Consider the following 18991-nt stretch of genomic DNA (forward strand, 5'->3'; position numbering starts at 1 on the left):
GATGGCCTCGAGTTCCATATATATTCGAGGTTTCGACTCTTTCACCCAGCAATATTCGTGATATTCGGCGCCTCATACGTCTCCAACTGCCTCTCGCCTTTCCTCAACAAGAACTCAATGGTCTGGAAATCCTTCTTATCCCGATCGATATTCTTCTCGAATTCTCGCCGGGCGAAGGCCTCGAAATTGGGTCGCGTGTCGGAGGGTTTCGCTCGTGCGGCACGAAGACATTTTCGGTACAGGGCGAGGACGTCCCGCTGGAGACCGGAGAGACGGGTAGTACGCACCATGTTGTTAGGGTGATGGGTATCGTGGGAAGGAGAAGTGTATCATGGTGTGATGACGGTGAATATTTGAAGAGAATCGTGAAGGCTGAAAGTTGAAGTTCGATGACAGCTCGTGGACTCGAGCGAGGGTCCGTGCGCAGAGACATTTCGACTTCACTCCTTGCCACGACCTCGTGAAAACCAGATTTGAGAGAATAGAAAGATCACCAGACATGAGTGATGAGTTTGATCTACACAGGTCATCGTCCTGTCTTTGCACCATCACAAACCTCCAACAGCGCCATCGCCAAGCCAACCAGCAAGGCTGCATTTGTCGAACATTGATGATGTAAAGATGCCAAGGCAACCATCTCATTATTCCTGATTTCTCACCCATCATGATCTTATACCTTACGGTAAGGTGCTGGTATCCCATCTGTCAACGCCAAGGTCGTCTGAGAATGGAATGGCACTTCCACTCATCAAGGTCTCCATGAACGCAGTATCTACGCCTTGGAACACCCACTCGTCGAAGTCCGCGGCCGCATCTGGGAACATTGAATCGTGTTGAATTGGTGAGCCCGTTATTGCCGCTGGTGTACCGTGTGATGCTTGAGGCTGTTGATTTGGTTGACTGTTGTCCTGCTGTGTCAGTGAAGTCGCGGCAGTGTCACGGCCTTCGTCGGAGTCCATCGTGGAGACCTGCTGCACAAACATGGATCCAAGTCCTCCAATGGTCACGCTCTCTTCTGACAGAGCCTTAGCCTGCTCCATTTTGGCTGCAGGCATGGCCGCAACCCCATTGCGAGATATCTGGATGCCACCCAGGTACGGCACCCGCATGTTCAGAACGTCCCGCTGATTGTCTCGGCCATCTCCAGCATCGTGTGACCCGCTTGTACGAAGATGATACTGTCGTGAAGCATCCTCTTCGATTGCCAGGAGGTTCTTCAAGAGAACAGCACATCTTTCAGCAAGGCTATCGCCATGTATGTCAGACATTGGAGTGATGCAATCAAGAGCCCGCTTCACCGTTGCACGGTCACCTAATCGCTGATGTCTCAAGAGTTGATCCGATTCATTCCCAGAATGGCTGGTGATATGGCCTATCATCAAAGACATGCCCACAATAAGCGCCAGGAAGTCGCTCATACGACAGCAAGCCGCAATAGGATTGAACGTCCGCATTTCAATCTCTCGGGTCAGTACCTCTCTGCTAGCATTGACGCACGCGATTTTGGAATGTAATCGTCGAGCAGCATTGGAAGGGTGCAGCATGTGCGGCAGATGTAGTTGTAGCACGAGGCTGTAATAGCACATATGGCCAAAGGCTCGACGGGTTTCCATTAAAGCTTGTACGGAGTCTCTCTCCAGTCCCGAAAAGCCCAGTGGTCGCCAGAACTCAGACGGCATCTGTTCGGCAGCAACGATGATTTCTCGATCTATGTGAATCGTCATGTCCAGCGCCGTTTGTGCGCAGTCCTCGTCGTTGCGTTCGAGAATCTTACCAGCTAAGCTCGCTACCAGCGCGGACAAGCTATTGGTATTGGAGGAAATACTTGACGTGTGAGACAAGAGAGACATATTGCTTGTGCTGGTGGGCAATCCGAGCAGTAGGGATAGCATACGCTCCATCGAGACGACGGTAATCCACATGAGATCCGGATCAAGATCCCTCTCATTACTGATTCGCGTGAAGCGATGACGGCCGGGTCGATGGAGTCCAAGCATCTGTGCAGCTGTGACAGCTCGGTGGGTCGTGATCCAGGCTCGACGGAGATTGCTGCTTTCGACGTGATAGAACATCTCGAAGATGAGATTCTCCAGCGACTCCAATGAACCCAGCAACGTGTCATTCATGTTAACCCACTGGATGGCAGATTCCGCTAGCCTTTTCATGATGATATGGTGGTGTTCGCCGAGGCCGGACACGAGCTCTTTGGGTGATAGATGTTGCACAGCAGCGGCAGACAGCAGCATTTGTCTCGCCAACATAGTGGGATGTCTCTCCGGATGCAGAAGATCTCTGAACGGCATAGGACGCTTCGAAGTCTTGTCCGACCACGTCCCATGGTATCTGTAGTCCGTCTCATACTGCAATGCCGAGAGCGTGCTGAGTCTGTTAGAGAGGAGCCGGATGTCGTTCTCACAAGGTAGAGCGCGGATGAGCGCCTCTCTGATCGATGCGTAAGACTGTGGTGGTCCATCCGCGATCCGGTAAGAATGTCTGCCTGTGGGGAACGGTGTCTCCACCGATTGAGGCGTGGGAAAAGTATCGCCCAGCGTTAGTGGGCCGTCTTGTTCTCCATGGCCCAAGTCTCCATCGTTCCCCACAAGAACTCGAGCATCGACGCCATTGCCACCGTCATCACCAGTCTTGTCGCTGTCGTGTGTGGGAGAGTCGTATTGACTGACACACTGCACACCTCTTCTCTCACACACGATGCATCTGGCACTGCTGTGCGTTGCAAAGATACACTTGACTTTCCTCCTTCTACAGTCCAAGCAACTGCGAGTCCCTTTCCTCAGTTTTCGACGTTTGACAGGCACCTCTTCGTCCGGCTCGGTCCCAATCGTGGTGTTCATCGTCGCTATAAGTCGTGGTAATACAACTGGACGCTCGAATGAAAGTCAGTCCAGAATGTTGTTCGACCGAGGACAAAGATGGGATGATGATGGGAGATGTCCGAGGCTGACAAACGCATCGGACGAAATGGGGCAGCTCGGTCGAATGAAGAGGTCTCAAAGTGGAACACCTATCCCCATTCCTTGCAAGCTTTCTGAGCAACTTGGAGAACGACTCAGAGCCTGGTCGCTCTAAAGGTCGGAGGGATGACTGAAGATGCCAGGCGTTCCACTTTGAGCGGGACGACGAGGGTAGGGTCCAAATTAGAGATGATTTCTCGGACGAACGTCTGGCGCTCTGTTGCATTCTCCCATCCTGGCCGCTTCAATGATTTGATGAGCAAGCCCACATGCCTTCGACCGAAGGTACCAGTCAAAGATGTAGGTGCTTTCTCTCAATGCTTCTTTAAGTACCACTCTCTCCCTTTTTCGAAATGAAGAAAGACATCTCTCAAGCTTCGCACCATGGCAGAACCAATCCCACCAAAAGAAGAGAAGCAGCCTGACGACACTCTCGTGGAAAAGTCTGAAGACTATGCAGGCGGAGCCGTCTTGGGCGCCTTGGTCGGTTCCCTCATGCTGGGGATGTTCCTGGTAGCACTCGACAATGTAAGTCCACTGGACCAAGCACAGTCTTGAGGGTATGCAGCTGACGAGGGTGTTTCCCAGACCATCCTCAGCACAGCGATCCCGAAGATCACAGATCAATTCAAAGACCTAAGCAAGGTATCGTGGTATGGAGCCGCATACTTCATGACGTTCGGTGGCTTTCAATCGACCTGGGGAAAGTTGTTCAAGTACTTCCACATCAAGATCTGGTATCTGGTTGCCATGGTGGTCTTTGAGGTTGGCAGTCTGGTCTGCGCTGTAGCTCAGGATCCAACGACGCTGATTGTCGGTCGAGCAATTGCTGGTCTTGGTGGATCCGGTGTGACCGTTGGACTTTTCACGATCATTGGATTTGCCGCTCCACCAGAGAAACGTCCTCAGTTTCTCGGTATGCTAGGTGCGACGTACGCCATCGCTGCAGTGCTTGGTCCCTTGATCGGTGGTGCTTTTACGGAGAAGGTGTCCTGGCGATGGGTAAGAGAATGGCCGTCTTCGAGTTTCGAATGCGTCGCTGACCAGGTCAAGTGCTTCTACATCAACCTCCCGATCGGTGGGCTCGCCGTGGTGATCACTATGTTCTTCTTCAAGCTCCCCACAAACGCGAAGCCAGTAGCAGCCTCGCTCAAAGAGAAGTTCTTTCAGCTAGATCTCGTGGGGGCGGCTCTGATGATGGCGTTGCTCATCTCGTACATCCTCGCTCTCCAATATGGCGGTCAGACGTATGCGTGGGATAGCAGCGTTGTAATCGGCCTCTTGGTAGGCTTCGTCGCCATTCTGGCGGTTTTCGTCGTCTGGGAGCTGTACCAGAAGGAGTACGCCATGATCGTGCCACGGCTGGTAAGTCGCCTGTTCAGTTACTCTTCTCCCAAAGGCAATACTAATGACCATATCAGTTCGCCGAGCGATACATCTGGACCGGCTCACTTTTCCTGGTCTTCTTCAGCGGCTTCTACTTCGTAACCCTCTACTACCTTCCAATCTACTTCCAAAGCGTTGACAATGCGAGCCCAATCGGATCCGGTGTCAGAATGCTGGCTTTGATCTTACCGCTCACCTTCGCTGCCATTGCACAAGGCTTTGCATACACCAAGATCGGGATCACACCTCTGTTCTGGGTCGTTGGTGGAACACTTGGCACCATTGGGTGCGGCCTCCTGTACACCATGGACGAGTCGACGTCTACTGGCAATTGGATAGGTTATCAGATCCTGGTCGGGGTCGCAGTTGGTCTGACCATGCAGGTCGCACTGCAGAACGCACAAGTCCAATGCCGACCTGAAGATCTGTCGCAGGCAACTGCCGTTATAAACTGTAAGTCTTTGAGTGCTCTCGACCAGAACGAGCTGACACTCATCCAGTCTTTCTTACCCTCGGTGGATCCATATTCATCTCAGCAGCGCAGTGTGCCTTCAACAACGAGTTGATCAAGTACATTGCCGCCAACTTGCCCGGGATTGATCCTGCAGTGGCCTTAGGGACGGGAGCCACGGAGATTCGAAAAGTCTTCACTGCTGAGCAGACATCCATCGTCATCGATGCCTACGTCGCTGGTTTGAAAAACGTCTTCATCATTTCCACTGCTGCCTTCGGAGCCGCCACGCTCGTTGGATTCTTGGGAAATTGGAAGAGGCTTGATGCTGAGAAGATCAAGAAGGCTGCCGGCGGTGCGGCCTGAAAGCCTAGAAATGGTGGTAGAGATCGCAACGATGGTCACACTGTGCAATTAGCTCACTCTTTCTCCCGCCTGTATCGTGGAGATTCCCGGAAGGTAAGTATGTAGAAGTAAGGAGGATGAAGCTCCAGCCCTGTAGGAAAGTTCAAGATCGCACCGAGCTCGCGATGACGGCACAACACGAGCCTCACTCTTACCAAAGCATCATTGACACCTCAAAGCTCCCGTCCAGACCTTCAATCCTCCCAACACATACCCAGCCTGTCCCGTCTCCTTTCACCAGGCATCACAATTCCATGCACTGTCCCAAACAAGACATGCCATTGAAAAGCTAAGTACCTATAACAAGACAAGATCTTTCTCGTATCCTCGATCCGTCCAAACCACAACACAGACGAACAAACAATGCAAGACCTCGACCTCCTCATCCTCGGCGCCGGCTGGACCTCGACCTTCCTGATCCCGCTCCTCAAATCCCAAAACCTCACCTTCGCCGCCACGACGCGCGACGGCCGCAAAGTCGCCGGCGTCGAAACAATCAAATGGTCCTTCGACCCGGACGAGAAAAAAGACTCCACAACCACGACCAAAGAAAAGAGCCAATTCGCCGCCCTCCCCTCCGCAAAACACATCCTCATAACCTTCCCCCTAACAGGCCCCGGCCAATCCTCTCAACTCGTCCACGGCTACTCCAAAGCGCAGGGCAAAGGAAACCACGACGTGCGCTTCATCCAGCTAGGAAGCACGGGGATCTGGCAGATCCCTCAGTCCTCCCTCTGGGTGGATAGGAAATCGCCCTACGATACCACGAACAAACGCGCCGTCGCCGAAGACGAGCTCCTCACGTTAGGGGGCTGCGTGCTGAACCTCGCGGGCTTGCACGGCGGGGAGAGGGATGCGCGGAAGTGGGTGGACCGCGTGGCGAAGACGAAGGAGGATGTGAGGAATAAGAAGAGCGTGCATTTGATCCATGGGGTTGATGTCGCGCGGGCGGTGGTGGCGGTTATGGGCAATTGGATCTCGAGTCAGAGTCAGAGGTATATGCTTACGGATGGGTTGGTGTATGACTGGTGGACGTTGTTTGCTGGGTGGGCGGAGGGGGATCGGGAAGATGAGGATCCGAGTAGGGAGCCGAGTGAGCAGGCGAAGTGGGTTTATGAGTTGATGACCGAGGAGAGGGTGCAGGCTTTGCCGAGGAGTATGCAGACGTTGGGGCGGTGTTATGATAGTAGGGATTTCTGGTCGACGTTCTCGCTTGCGCCGTTGAAAGCGCGCATTTGAGGTAAAAGTGTAGTGTACATGCTGTATCTATATCACTGTATCATGGCATACCTCAACAGTAACTTCCAGAAGCGATGATTGTTGTGAGCTCTTCCCAACCGCCCAAAGGATAGCCACATCAATATCTTGTCACGGGTCGCCAATGCATCGTGGACATTGCGACTGAACATTTGCGTTCTTCAAATCCAAGCCAATCATTCGATTCGGCTCCTCTATTGCTGCCGTCCATGTCTGGGAGAAGAGGAAGTCTTCGAGCATGGCCAAACTCGTTCTGCTCTATTTCGATCTCCCTGCGTCCAGCGTCTCGGGCGAGCGGAGTTTGACATACCAATGTCAGATGTAAATATATTCCGTGCCGCAGCTCTGTCTCCTCAGCCATCCCTCATCTTCTTCTGAGGCGGCCGAAGCAAAGTGTCATCCGGCAGTCCGCTACGCTTCGTACCCGGCAGACTGCCAGTGCCGATCTCATGAGCATCCGTGCTCACTTTTCGAGGCGGATACTTGGTCTCCAGGCCCTCGAAGCAGTTCCAGGAAGGTAGCTTGCCATCGCCGGTGAAGTAGGGGTGTTTGAGAGCTTGTTCAGCAGTGAGCCTCTTCAATGGGTCATACTCCAGCAACTTCTTCAGGAGATCTAGAGCACTGTCGTCCGGTGGTGGTGATTGCGGGCCACCATAGTTGTTGTTCTGAATCGTGTTACGATACCACTTGTCCAGCCCAAGCGGTCGGTTCACACCGGGGTTGTGCATATTGACAGTCTGCAGGTTGGGAAACTCAGGCATAGCTGGTAAGAGCGGCCAGTCGGCTTTCTTAGGCAGTCCGAGAATTTCTCCAATCTTGCCCATCTGGTTACGTTGGAAGGGGACAGCCTTCTTGGAATCCTGTTTTGCCTCCTCTCCCTTGAAGATAGGTCTCAAGGACAACAGCTCGGCGAAGATACAGCCAACGGCCCAGAGATCGATTGCTGGGGTGTAATGGCGACTTCCAAGAAGTAGCTCTGGCGCACGATACCAGATGGTCACGACGACCTTGTCGCCCGAGAACAGTGCATGTAACGGCTTGTAGAACAAACGTGCAAGACCCAGATCTCCAATCTTGATAGCTCCAGACGAGGTAACCATGATATTCGCGGGTTTCAGATCCCGATGTATCACCCAGTTCTGGTGGAGATAGAGCAGGCCGGAGAAGATTTGATACATGCAGGAGCGAAGAGCAGAAGCTGGGATGGGCGTTCGCGGCAACAGGCTGTGGTGGTGAATGATCTGAAGCAAGTCATGCTCTGCATACTCAAACACCATGAAAATGCACTTCGACTCAAGGATGATCTCCACGAGATGAATGAGAGCAGGATGGCTCAATTCAGTGCACAGCGCCATTTCTCGAATAGCCGATTGAGATATTCCGGTATACTGGAGCTCGCCTTCCTTGTCCGGCTTGAATTTCTTGATCGCAAAAGCCTCGATCGTCCTGCCATCGGGATGCTTGGCCTGGCTCGAAGGCTGACTTGATCCGGGCGTTCGTTTGCATACCGCCTTATACACCCGGCCGTACGTGCCGCTGGAGATGAAGCCGACGATATCGTAATGGTCGTTGATATGCCGCTGAGGGGCATACGGGGTGCCATTCATCTTGACGATGGCCGGGGTTTCGGGAGGCTCTGGCGAAGGTATAAGCGTTTGAATGATATCTCACAGCATGACGGCAAGCGTGGACGATTGCGAGCCTGAGCCGGTAGCCGAGGATTTCGTAAGGAAGTGGCAAGGTGGTGGAGGATTTGTAGCGTGAGATTTTCCGCTTAAGGCATCTACGAGACCGTCTTTCTATGCCAACCGTGCCGCATGGGGAAAGAAGGAATAGTAGCTCGCAATAGCGTTGAACCACGAGCCTCGAAGTCGGCGGGACTGACCTTCAAAAGCAGCCTGTGCGCTCCTTTTCAGACCCTGGGCCTGCACTGAGCCGGCGCTGGCGCTGGCTGGAGCAGGATGGGAGGCCATGCTTCCGGCGGGCTTGTACCGCGCAAATTGACATCAACCGCTGCTCCGGTCAGGCGTGCGTGCGTGCGTGCGGGTGGAGGTGCTGGAAAGCTACTAGACGATGATGTAGCTCGCTCGAGCACGAGATGGGTTCGCTTCGTATCGACGTAGGTTGCAGAACAGGCGCATCGGGCCGCCGCTGCGTCGACAACGTGCTCGCTAGCGTCGCATGTGCGAATCGTCGCAGGGACAGATCTCATGTGGTGCTCGACCGATGCTTTTGATCCGGTTCAATTGCTGCCCTTTCTTTCAATCCAGCTCGTTAAGCTGCTTCATCGACCGTCGGCAGAAAGAACATCCCCACTCGGCAGTTCTTCGGCAGTATTAGCTCCCCGCCCAAGCATTCACCTCACGCGCTGCCCTCGGAGAGCTGCCTGCATGTGAAGAAACGCACCATCCCCACCTGCATCTCTGCTGCGATGAGAAACGAGCCCAACTCCCAATAGAGCATCGTCCAGCCAGCATGGCACCAAAAGCCCTCGCCGACCTCACGCCCTACTTCCTCTACCTGCTCCTGACCGCAACCCTCGGCCCTCTCCTCTTCGGCTACCATCTCGCAGAGCTCAATGCTCCCCAACAAGTCATAACATGCGTCAAGGAGAGCCTAGGCACATCTACCTTCCATCGAATCAAGAACGCCTTGACTCAAACCTCACCCGAAAACGGCGGTCCTCTCCCGCAATGTCTCCCCATGAACCCGACCGAGTTCGGCGTCGTGTCGTCCTTCTTCACGCTGGGAGGTCTCATTGGCGCTCTATCTGCTGGCCCCGTCACCGCAAAGCAGGGCAGACTGCTGACCATGATCTACTCGTCCGCCTTCGCGGTCGTAGGTCCCGCCCTCGAAGCTCCCTCCATCAATGTTCCCATGCTGGCCATAGGACGACTTGTATCTGGAGTCGGAGCAGGCGCTGCCACAGTGGTGGTGCCCATCTACATCAGCGAGATTTCCCCACCGAGCAAGAGAGGGTTCTTTGGCGCTTTCACGCAAATCTTGACCAACTGTGGTATCCTCATAACACAGGCGCTTGGGCTGTTCTTGAGCAGAGGGCAACTTTGGAGAATCATACTTGCCGTGGGGGGTTTGATTGGTCTTATACAAGCTCTGGGACTTGTGCTTGGTGGTCAAGAGAGTCCGAAGTGGTTGGCGGAAAAAGGCAAAACAACTAGTGCGAGGAAAATATTACAGAGGATAAGAGGGGAGAATGCCAATGTCGAAGACGAATTGTCAGGCTGGGCAACAGGAGATCAAGACGAAGAAGAGGAAAGATTACTTGCAGCAGGAAACGACGGGAACGAAGACACAAACAGTGGCGCCCCTCGTCTACTGAGAAGACCAAGCCAACAACACCGCCAGAACGTCGGCGTATTCGGCGTCCTCAAACACCCCGACTACGCGCCCGCCGTCTTCGCCGTCACGATGATAATGGTCGCCCAGCAATTCACCGGCATCAACAGCATCGTCATGTACGGCGTCGGCCTCCTCTCCGACCTCCTCGCGGCCAACTCCGCCATCCTCAACGTCCTCGTCGCCGCCGTCAACGTCGTCATCACCACCTCCTGCGCCCCTCTCTCCGATCGCTGGGGCCGCAAAACCTGCCTCCTCATCTCCATCTCCGGCATGGGCATCAGCTCAATCCTCCTAGCCGCGGGCATCATGAACTCCATCAAAATCCTCAGCGCCGTCTCCGTCATCCTCTTCGTCGCCTCCTTCGGCTTCGGCCTCGGCCCTATCCCATTCATCCTCGCCTCCGAGCTCGTCAACACGGAAGCCGTCGGCGCCACGCAGTCCTGGGCGCTGGCAGCCAACTGGATTGCCACGTTCATCGTCGCACAATTCTTCCCACTCATCAACGATAAGATGGGCAAGGGGCAGGTATACTTCATCTTTGCGGCGTTTGCGCTCTTGTTTGGGACGTTCATCACGTGGTGGGTGCCAGAGACCAGGGGGAGGAGGGATGCAGATGAGGTTTGGGGACGGAAGAAGGCGCCGGATCTCGAAGATTAGATTAAGCACTTGGAAGTCGTACCTAGCGATTCAATTCACAATCATTTCCTCATGCGAACTCTCGATGACCACGTTAAGTGAATCACGCTCATCGTTCTCCGTGATAGCTGAAGACGGGTGAAAAGCTCGGCCTAACAGTCGCTTTCACATGGCTGCCGAGACACGCTGCACGTCTTATTTTAAGACCGCGTGATGAATCGAACGAACATATCTTGAGTTTTAATACTTTCTATTCTTGTTGGATTACGTATGTACTTCAAAATCCAAACTCCATCATGAAAAGAACTGCCAATGAGTAACGTCTCTGCAGTGTTTGACCCTCAAACCCAAAAAGAGGAGGGCCACCTCGCCGGATGTCTCCCCAAGTCGTTGATGTAGCCAGCCAGCTGCACCTGGATCCGGAAGACAGGCAAATGCCCATCTCACAGATCAGTTTGTATAAACGCCAGGGAAATGCCGATGGCAAAGAGCACCATGTCTTCCATTCCGATCAACAAATCTTTCTCCCTTCCATGCTTTCTCTTAACATTGATGCTTTCAGATATCTTCAATGCCGAGAAAAGCATTTACACGAGGATCATGCCGAACATGGTGAAGAGAGCCACGAATCCAGAGCAGATGAACGGAGTGTATCCAACCTCGCCCAAGAGAAGAGGGCTGGCGGCGGCGGAAGAAGAGCTTGCAGAGCCCGAGCCTGATGAGCCCGAGGCCTGGGCGGTGACGCTGCCACTACCTGCGGTGGCGGTACCTGTAGACTGGCCACCAGAAGTGTCGCTTCCAGACTGGCTGCCCTTGCCCTGGAGACCTGGACCCTTGCCAGCACCATCCTTGAGGAAGCTCTGAGCAGCCTTTGGCATGTCGGGAAGCTCTTGGCCGGAGAAATCCTTGACCTCCCAAGTGCTACTCTCGGATGGGCATTCGCTGGCCTTGCCGTCCTCCTTGTAGCCACCGTCACCCTGTGGGTTGGTGTTTTTGTAGGCTTGCATGAGAGACTGGAAGTCGGAAGTCTCCGTCACGGAGTTGCCGTTGATCTTAACAAGACCGTAGCCGCTGCCCTCCTCCGAGTACTCGTAGACGAGACCGCCAGAGTAGACCGGGGTCATCTGGTCACCGTAGAGTGCCTCGACTTCCTCAAACTTACGCTGATTCGTAATGCAGCCGTATTCAGACAGGCTATGAAAGATTAGTTCTGGTCTCGGAGATGAGGGTTTAGTGTCAAACTTACAAGAGCGGGATGCTGTAATTGCCGTATTGCTGCACCTTCTGGTCCCAGCCAGATTTTTGATAGGATGAAGGGTCGCACCACGAGTAGTCGTTGAAAGCAAAGAAATCACTTCGCTGGTCGTCAGTACCGCAGTTCATGTAGGAAGCCATCTCGTAGCGGTTGCTCTCGACATCGGCGGCGGAGTAGCCGACAGGGACGGAGCGGTAACCACGGCTCTGGATGTAGGACTTCATATCACGGGTGACGGCCTTGATGTAAGGAGCGCAGTTGGTGTTGTTATCGGCGTTGATGACCTCGTTTCCGGAGAAGAAGAGCAGCGTGTTGTCGTACTTCTGGAAGGCATCGATGGTGGCGAAGATGCTCTGGAGGTACATGTCGTTGTATGAGACAGCTGGGTCGGCCCGGTTGATGGAGTATTTGGGGGTGTTCACGTCCAGCGCGAGGTAAATGCCAGCAGCTGCCAGCGCGTTCATGCACTCGTCATGGTTGGCGGTGTTGTCGACCGTGTAGACACGGACGGTGTTGATGCCCAGCTTCTTGAACTCAGCAATGTCTCTCTGGCACTTGTCGGTGTCTGCGATGGGGTCTTCGGCCTGGGAAGAGCCACCAGGCTGGTAGTCGACACCACGGATGTAGAAGCGCTTGTCGCCAGCGAAGAAAGCTGAAGATGGTCAGTAATGCGATGGAGTTGGTGAGTCGAGGCGAAGACTTGCCGTTTCCCTTGACGGTCACAGTTGGAACGGAGCCGGAAGAGCTACTGTCGGCCCTGATCTGAACTGGGGTAGCGACGGCGTTGGCGAGCGCAGCCGACGCAGCGGCCAAGGCGAGAGAGGCCTTCATGATGTATCGTGAATTAGTAGTTGGCGTAAGCAAAACGAAAACGGGGGCAGTCCCGTGGAAATTCGGAGACAGGCGAGTGTGGTCGTCGCGTGCGCGCGGCGAATGTCAGGATAGAAGAAACGACGGGACGAGAAAGTCTCGAAACGAAGGCGAGACAGTTCAAAGAAGGTGCAACGAGCGTGGTGGTGAAGAAGGCGTGAATAATGGGAAGGAGGTGTGGAGGGAAGAGAAAAGGCAGGAACGAGGTAGGAGACTCAAACGCGACGGAGCCGCAGCACACACCACCAGCTTTTTGCCTCCCTCCTCCCTCGCTGTCTCTCCGCTCTCCTGACCATGAGGCTCTGCCAAGCAGGAGAAGCTAGTGCCGCAGGTACAAGCATCCCGCCAGCCAATCCACGAGCCCCATCCGCCGCAGCAAGGTTACGATCAACACGCTAGCCGAGCTTACCTGCGCTGCGATCATTGGCGAAAAGGCTTCTCACCACCACCACTCGTCCGCGCCGATGCGAGCCACCGCTGGAAACGACCTTCATGAAACTACCGTTCGCTTGCGTGTCGTTTCGTCGCTGCCAAGATCGAGGCTTCGCTGGCTATGCTGTCATCGCCCACACCACTTCTTTCTGGCTGTGGACGCAGCGTCGGAATGCTCTGCATTGGACGGGGAAGACAGGGTTGATATATTTGGCTCGTACATGCCCCAACTGGCTCCTCCCCCAGACACTCCACCCGACCCACCCTTACGAGATCTCGCCGTGATTCGCCGTCGTATGGCAAAGAAAGTGTATGTCATTGAAATGCATCGATGAATGACATCGTATGGTAAGAACCACAGATACAGAACATACGTGTAAAATTGGAGCTCTTGTAGTCTTCATTGTTCATCAATTGCGTGCTATACTTATGCATACCTCATGGGTGACCTGTCCCAGATCACAACGTGACGGTCCTTCTCGTGCCATCTGCATTGGACGACCGTCGCCACCTTTCCCGTGTTGGCGTAGACCGTGACCTTGGCCCGCCTCTACATGAACCCCCAACTAACTCCCGCAAAAGATCAACTCCAACCTCTCCCATCCAATAGCCTCCGTCAGAGTACCTGTCGAATGATTCCTGCAGTGCGTAACGCTCATAAAACTTCAATCCCTTCCCTGGCCTTCGCCCAAATATTAACTATCATTACAGTAACGTGTCCTGCTCGCCACCCTCGCCATTTCACGAGACCGTGGATGTGCTCGCCTGTCGGTGCTTGGTCTTCCAGAGTGCGCCCATCAACTTCTTCAGTCGGTGTTCTTTCTTCTTGGGTGCAGTGTTCGGAGCCATGAGTGAATCAGAAGCTGTCTGCGGCCGAGAATCGTCCATTCCATTAGGTCGGGGTCCAAACGAGTTCCCCATGAGCTGTGAAAGACTCTGGATGCTGGACCGCTTCCGACGCCGCTCGTTCGCCAGAGTCGCAGAATCCAGCGTGCCCGAAGCCACCGAGGGCGTGCGTAAACCGCTTACATCGCGCCGGGATGAATTCGCGTGCATGGTGCTCAACATCGTAGAACGGCTGCTGGTCAAAGATGGTACATCGTCTACCGAGATGCGCATGTCTTGCGCTTGCTCGCAAGTTGTGTACGAGCTCATGGTGCGATTGTCGGTAATCGAAGATGCTGAAGTGCCCACCCGAGAAGTCTCGAACGAACTCTGTCGTCCCCTGAGATCTGGTGACGAAAATGCTGATGAATGATAGCTTTCAGGAGTTGTCAATGACGGCTGACCGTCAGGCAATGCCAGCATCCCGTTGTCTGTAGCCAAGATCGTCGGTGTCTCGCTACTGTCGGAAGACTTGGTCAGGGAGTGAGCTCTTGGCTCCTCATGAGCCTCCACAATTGCTGGCTCCACAGGGCTGGCTTCTTCGAAGATGGTATCTTCGATGACAGAAGACGCTCGTCGGTCCAGAATTGGTGTCGACAGCCTGGAGCTCACGTTGCCATAGGATGTCATTGGTCGCTCAAGCTCCCACTCATCGTGCTGAATGCGAAGACCATCGTCGAGACTCAAGCCTGGAGCTGATTGGGTTGCGCCAATGTCAGAATCGACAATCTTCACGCCCATGCTGCCTTCGTCGTCTTGCGTAGAGTAAGCACTAGTAGGTCTGGCTGCGAGAGTACTGTCCTCCTCGTGCTCCTCATCCTCTTCGAACACGTCGGCCATGATGTCGTTAGGCGGAGTCGAGCTCCTCATCTGCTCAAATGGAGTGAGCATTGGAGCGCTTTCCGTGCGTCGGTGCATCGGATTTGGATGGTAGTGCAAGCCAGGTCCAATAAAGTCCCGCGTACCACGGCTGCTATGAAGCTCTTTCCGCGGCCGGGTTCCCAATGGTGGTGTCTTGAAAGGGCCAAGCGCTGCGTCCAGATCTAGCACCGTACCATGGTCGGCGCTATCTTCACTCTCGTATTGGATGCTGCTTGGGGTCACGAATTCAAATTGTCGTCTGCTGTAGTCGTTGCTGGTAGTGACTTCATCGGCATCGAGATTGAATACAGCGTCGAGATCGGTCTCAGCAACAGCAGGCTCACTCAGTGGACTCTCGTCAGGTGCTTGCTGTTCGCGCGCAACTTCTTGTTCTGCATCCGGTTTGCCGCTCTCTCTGGCCTTTCGTGAGATCTTGGACACTGCCCAGTCCTTCAACTTCCGCGAAGATGAGCGGCGATCCACGGGAAAACCTCGCTCTATCGCAGAGCCTGGCGCTGAAGGCGACGTCTCTTGCAACGACACTGCAGACAGGCGTGACGGCTCAACAGCGTGCATGCCAATTGCTGGCTCGCTTCGTCTCCGATCGAAGCCCAGGGCGTGGCTGATGGACTGCTTCTTCTTGTGCGCCTGCCGGGGCTTCTCTGATGGCGGATTTGGCGCAAACGTCAATTTGGACGGCTCGTTCACAGGCTCTGAGAATGGCCGCTTGAGGTTTTCTCGCGAAGATGCACCCTTCAGCCATTGGCCTTCGCGTTCAAGCCTCTTGCTGATTTCCAATGAGGATTTGGCACGATACGTGGGCTCGTCCTCCATGGTGGTCTCCAGAGAGATGGCGCGTGGGCGCGAGGATTGAGGGCTTGGGCTGCTCAAGCTCAAGACCGAGGAAATGCTGTTGTTAACTGAATGACCTCTGACCGTTGATAGAGAGCTCTCAGTCTCGGACGAAATAGTGGATAATGGCCGCGGAATGTACTCGACGTTGTCCGAAAACTCCACGCGGGGACGTGATGGTGGTCTGGTGGCACCATCGTCGAACGTGTGAGCGTCTGACGCATTGTTGGTATCATACATGGGATGCTCCAGTGGTGTTGACGGCAAGCTAGTGCTGACGCGTGGTTGGACATCTGAGTGAGTAATTGCTGCATTCAACTCGTTGCTGGACAAGGTGACTCGAGATCTAGTGTGTCCTCTGTGTCGCGGCTTGCGCTCAGGTATTGCCATTGGACCAGAGCCTCTTGTTGGGCTGGAGTTTGTCACAGCAGTCGTACCAATGCCTCCGACGAACTCGCTGTTGTTTCTTCGGTGACTACTGCGGGCGGGAGACGTCTGTGTCGGCTCAGGTTGCTGTTCGCTCAAGCCTGAAGCATCGCTCATGTTGAAGCTAAAATTGGGCAGCATCGACGCTCCTCGGCGGTGTGTATTCTCTGCAGTATGGGGTCGGTGACTGGACATGTTCATTGACTGTGGTCGGCTGTGGCCGGTAGACGGGCGTGAGGAGCCCAGGTCCTGTCCAGGCGGTGGCAGCCTAGGGAAGGAGAAGTCTGGGTTTGGCAGCATCTCAATCTGCGGCCCAGCGCTGGGGGCTGCCATCGCAGCGAGATTCTCTGACAGTGGGCGTGCGACTGCAACGTCGGTCATTTCGATTTCTTTGTCCAGCTGCAGGTGCAATTTGCGGCGGCCGGGTGATTATGCGCGCGAAAGCCCTTTGAAATTGGTCGAGAGTCGCATCGAAAGGTAGAGACAACACCGCCTGCAAGGCACAGTGAAGTAGCTGCGGATTCGTATACGTGTGCGGGAGCGGGTGGGTCGGCGAGTGTGGTGTGGTGCAGTGCGGTGACGGGTGCAGTGCGTGAAGTGCGGGCTCGTGTGGAAGGGAATGCCTGCGGCGTAGGTGTCAGTGACGGTGCTAGAAGTCGTCGAAGCGCTGCCGGCGGCGGCGGCGCATGCAGGGCGTGGCGTACTGAAGTAGACTGGCTGGATTTGCGGAGCCTACCTGAGGCACAGCCGATGGCAGTCGGTAATGATGGCAGAGCGCGGCGCCCACGGCGGAAAAGAACGACGGCAACAATAAAGGAGTGGACGTCAAGCAAGTGACTGGAGGCACCGGGCGAGGGCGTCGTGGTGGAGGAAGAGAGGAGGAGGGGGTGGTCGAGGCGAGCGGTGGTGGAGGTGAAGGAGAGAAAGGTGAGGGAGATTGAGGCAGGCGTGCACGGACGCTAAGGAAAGCGCGGCTGGCAGGGATCTCCTACTCCGCTCTTGGCTCGATTGGCAACCATTCTCCTCGAGCGCGGCGTGTCGTCGTCGTGTGCTGATACGAGCAGGAGAATAACAATAATTGCGTGTGCATGCGGTGTAATTGATGATTTAGTATTGCGACATGGATAATTCATTGCTATGCTACTGACTACGATCCTGCTTCAATGCCGTTCTGTTGTTGTTGTCGTCGTCGGATCGCCTTAACACGGGCCTTATGATCGACTGCTGGCCGTCTGGGGCGTCAGACACACAGTCCAGCCCTCTCCGCGCGGGCCACACGCAACCGTGGGTGTTTGTTGGAGCGCTGCGTCTGCTGCGTGGGCACTGGGCATGTGTGTGCAGCGCGTTGCCAGGTCAGCGCGATGGTGGCCTCCCTCATCCGCCTCCTAAACGGCTCGGCGTGGTGGCCAGGATCGGCTTATCACCTCATCCAAAGCCGCACCTCTTGCGTACCACCCCGTCCCTGAACGTGGATTGGTGCGTCTCCCGTCGTCAAGCTCCTTGCGTTGGTGGGGACGCAGATCCACTCTCTGTCTCTACAACGTTAGGTGCCCCAAACCAATGCACGACCTCTGCCCTCGAAGCGCATCTGCGAACCATGGGACTGCCAGACCCTCACGAATACGGCCAGCAAGCGGTCGGTCTCCCGGGCAATTATGAAACAGATGAACAATTTCTCCAACTCACCGCGAAAGCTCGGAACCTGTTCTGTGCCTGATGCAGGGGAACACGCCATGCATGAACTCTCGCGATCCAGCTGCACGAGACTGAGAAAGAAAGCTCTTTTTGTCCTGTTACGCCGACTTTTCGTTTTTGGCCAAGTCGCAGGACACCGACAACTTCGCAACGTAACAATCGCCTTGCGAACTGCACTCTGAGGCGGCTATTAAAAACCCAAACGGCTCATCAGCCTAGTCGTTAAGGTTTAATGCCAGGGTCCATTCGCCAATCTGTCGTCCACCGGCTCTACGTCAACGCAGAAAGACTGCACGATAGCGGACTAACGTCGTCGACCAGCCCAGCCGACCGTTCACCTTGTGGCACTTCAGGTCACTTTGCTGCTCATGCTGCGCGCCTGTTGAACTGCTCAAGACGCGTCAAGTCCAACACTGCTACACAAGGCATTGCGCACAAAGAGCGTAGCGGCGGCAGATCATGCCCCTCGTACGACCATGACTCGCATGTCTGGGCAGCAGCGGATGCCACATTTCCAGCACACTGGGACGAAGAGACATGTTTGAGTCGCACCAACGACTCACCAAAAGCCTCATCAATAAGGACGTTCTATTAACACCGGTCCCTGCAGCGTATGTCACTGATGACTCGTTCGTCATTCGCAGACGTGCGTATTCCATCTAGGGTAAGACAGGACTATTTTCAGATAGAAGTGGCTAACAAACGGTCTGCTTTAGTGATCCTACCTGGCAACGGTATACAGATACACACAATAATTATTCCCCCGAGAGCTTTCCATAGATGCCGGAAGCGATTTCAAGCTCAGGAAACTTCAGCGCACTGCGTCTGGATCCTCTGCTCCACAAACGAATACGCCAAAGTACAGTTCTTCCCCTGAATCGGGCCTCTGCTCCATATACTGCCATTGCATTGCAACCCATGACAGCGATCCAGTTATTAAGCCAGGATGCCGCCACGGTGTGGTACAACTTCATTTGGCTGTCCTCGTAAGCCTTCACTGCCGGCGACGAAGTCTGGCTTGCAGAAAGCCTCATGTCAACGAACCTGCAATTACACCGCACAGGAGCTACACCGACAGCATCTCGAAACGACATCCTTACCGTGCTGCCGGGTCAACATGTCGAAATAGCCTCGCCACACGATTGCCCATGGCTTGGGTTCGTTACCAGCCATCCCTTCCTTCGTACACAGCTGAACCGGTTTCAGCGTAATGTGGAGGAGGACTGCAGTCGTTTCAAACACGCAATA

General features: G+C 54.6%; 7 protein-coding genes across 7 annotated transcripts; 3 read left to right on the forward strand and 4 right to left on the reverse strand.

Moving 5' to 3' along the window:
- Positions 1 to 114: 114 nt before the first annotated feature.
- Positions 115 to 2852, reverse strand: M409DRAFT_62639 (uncharacterized protein; the record flags this gene model as incomplete). The annotated part of the gene is made up of 2 exons (XM_033815259.1): positions 115 to 134; positions 746 to 2852. 2 exons carry the CDS (start codon positions 2850 to 2852, stop codon positions 115 to 117), a joined length of 2127 nt encoding a protein of 708 aa, XP_033673882.1.
- A 615-nt stretch (positions 2853 to 3467) lies between these two features.
- On the forward strand, positions 3468 to 5175 carry M409DRAFT_49493 (uncharacterized protein; the record flags this gene model as incomplete). The annotated part of the gene is made up of 4 exons (XM_033811260.1): positions 3468 to 3500; positions 3561 to 4337; positions 4394 to 4811; positions 4859 to 5175. The coding sequence occupies 4 exons, from the start codon at positions 3468 to 3470 to the stop codon at positions 5173 to 5175; spliced, it is 1545 nt and encodes a 514-aa protein (XP_033673883.1).
- A 402-nt stretch (positions 5176 to 5577) lies between these two features.
- M409DRAFT_16945 (uncharacterized protein) lies at positions 5578 to 6453 on the forward strand (the record flags this gene model as incomplete). Its single annotated transcript, XM_033803833.1, has 1 exon — positions 5578 to 6453. The coding sequence occupies one exon, from the start codon at positions 5578 to 5580 to the stop codon at positions 6451 to 6453; it is 876 nt and encodes a 291-aa protein (XP_033673884.1).
- Positions 6454 to 6824: 371 nt separating this feature from the next.
- M409DRAFT_62630 (uncharacterized protein) lies at positions 6825 to 8078 on the reverse strand (the record flags this gene model as incomplete). Its single annotated transcript, XM_033815255.1, has 1 exon — positions 6825 to 8078. One exon carries the CDS (start codon positions 8076 to 8078, stop codon positions 6825 to 6827), a length of 1254 nt encoding a protein of 417 aa, XP_033673885.1.
- Positions 8079 to 8946: 868 nt separating this feature from the next.
- Positions 8947 to 10488, forward strand: M409DRAFT_16947 (uncharacterized protein; the record flags this gene model as incomplete). The annotated part of the gene is made up of 1 exon (XM_033803834.1): positions 8947 to 10488. The coding sequence occupies one exon, from the start codon at positions 8947 to 8949 to the stop codon at positions 10486 to 10488; it is 1542 nt and encodes a 513-aa protein (XP_033673886.1).
- Positions 10489 to 11054: 566 nt separating this feature from the next.
- On the reverse strand, positions 11055 to 12553 carry M409DRAFT_62632 (glycoside hydrolase family 72 protein; the record flags this gene model as incomplete). Its single annotated transcript, XM_033815256.1, has 3 exons — positions 11055 to 11661; positions 11714 to 12374; positions 12427 to 12553. The coding sequence occupies 3 exons, from the start codon at positions 12551 to 12553 to the stop codon at positions 11055 to 11057; spliced, it is 1395 nt and encodes a 464-aa protein (XP_033673887.1).
- A 1212-nt stretch (positions 12554 to 13765) lies between these two features.
- On the reverse strand, positions 13766 to 16165 carry M409DRAFT_16949 (uncharacterized protein; the record flags this gene model as incomplete). The annotated part of the gene is made up of 1 exon (XM_033803835.1): positions 13766 to 16165. The coding sequence occupies one exon, from the start codon at positions 16163 to 16165 to the stop codon at positions 13766 to 13768; it is 2400 nt and encodes a 799-aa protein (XP_033673888.1).
- Between the last annotated feature and the right edge of the window lie 2826 nt (positions 16166 to 18991).

This window comes from Zasmidium cellare (assembly GCF_010093935.1).
Source record: "Zasmidium cellare ATCC 36951 unplaced genomic scaffold M409scaffold_2, whole genome shotgun sequence".
In the NCBI taxonomy this organism is placed as follows: Eukaryota; Fungi; Ascomycota; class Dothideomycetes; order Mycosphaerellales; family Mycosphaerellaceae; genus Zasmidium; species Zasmidium cellare.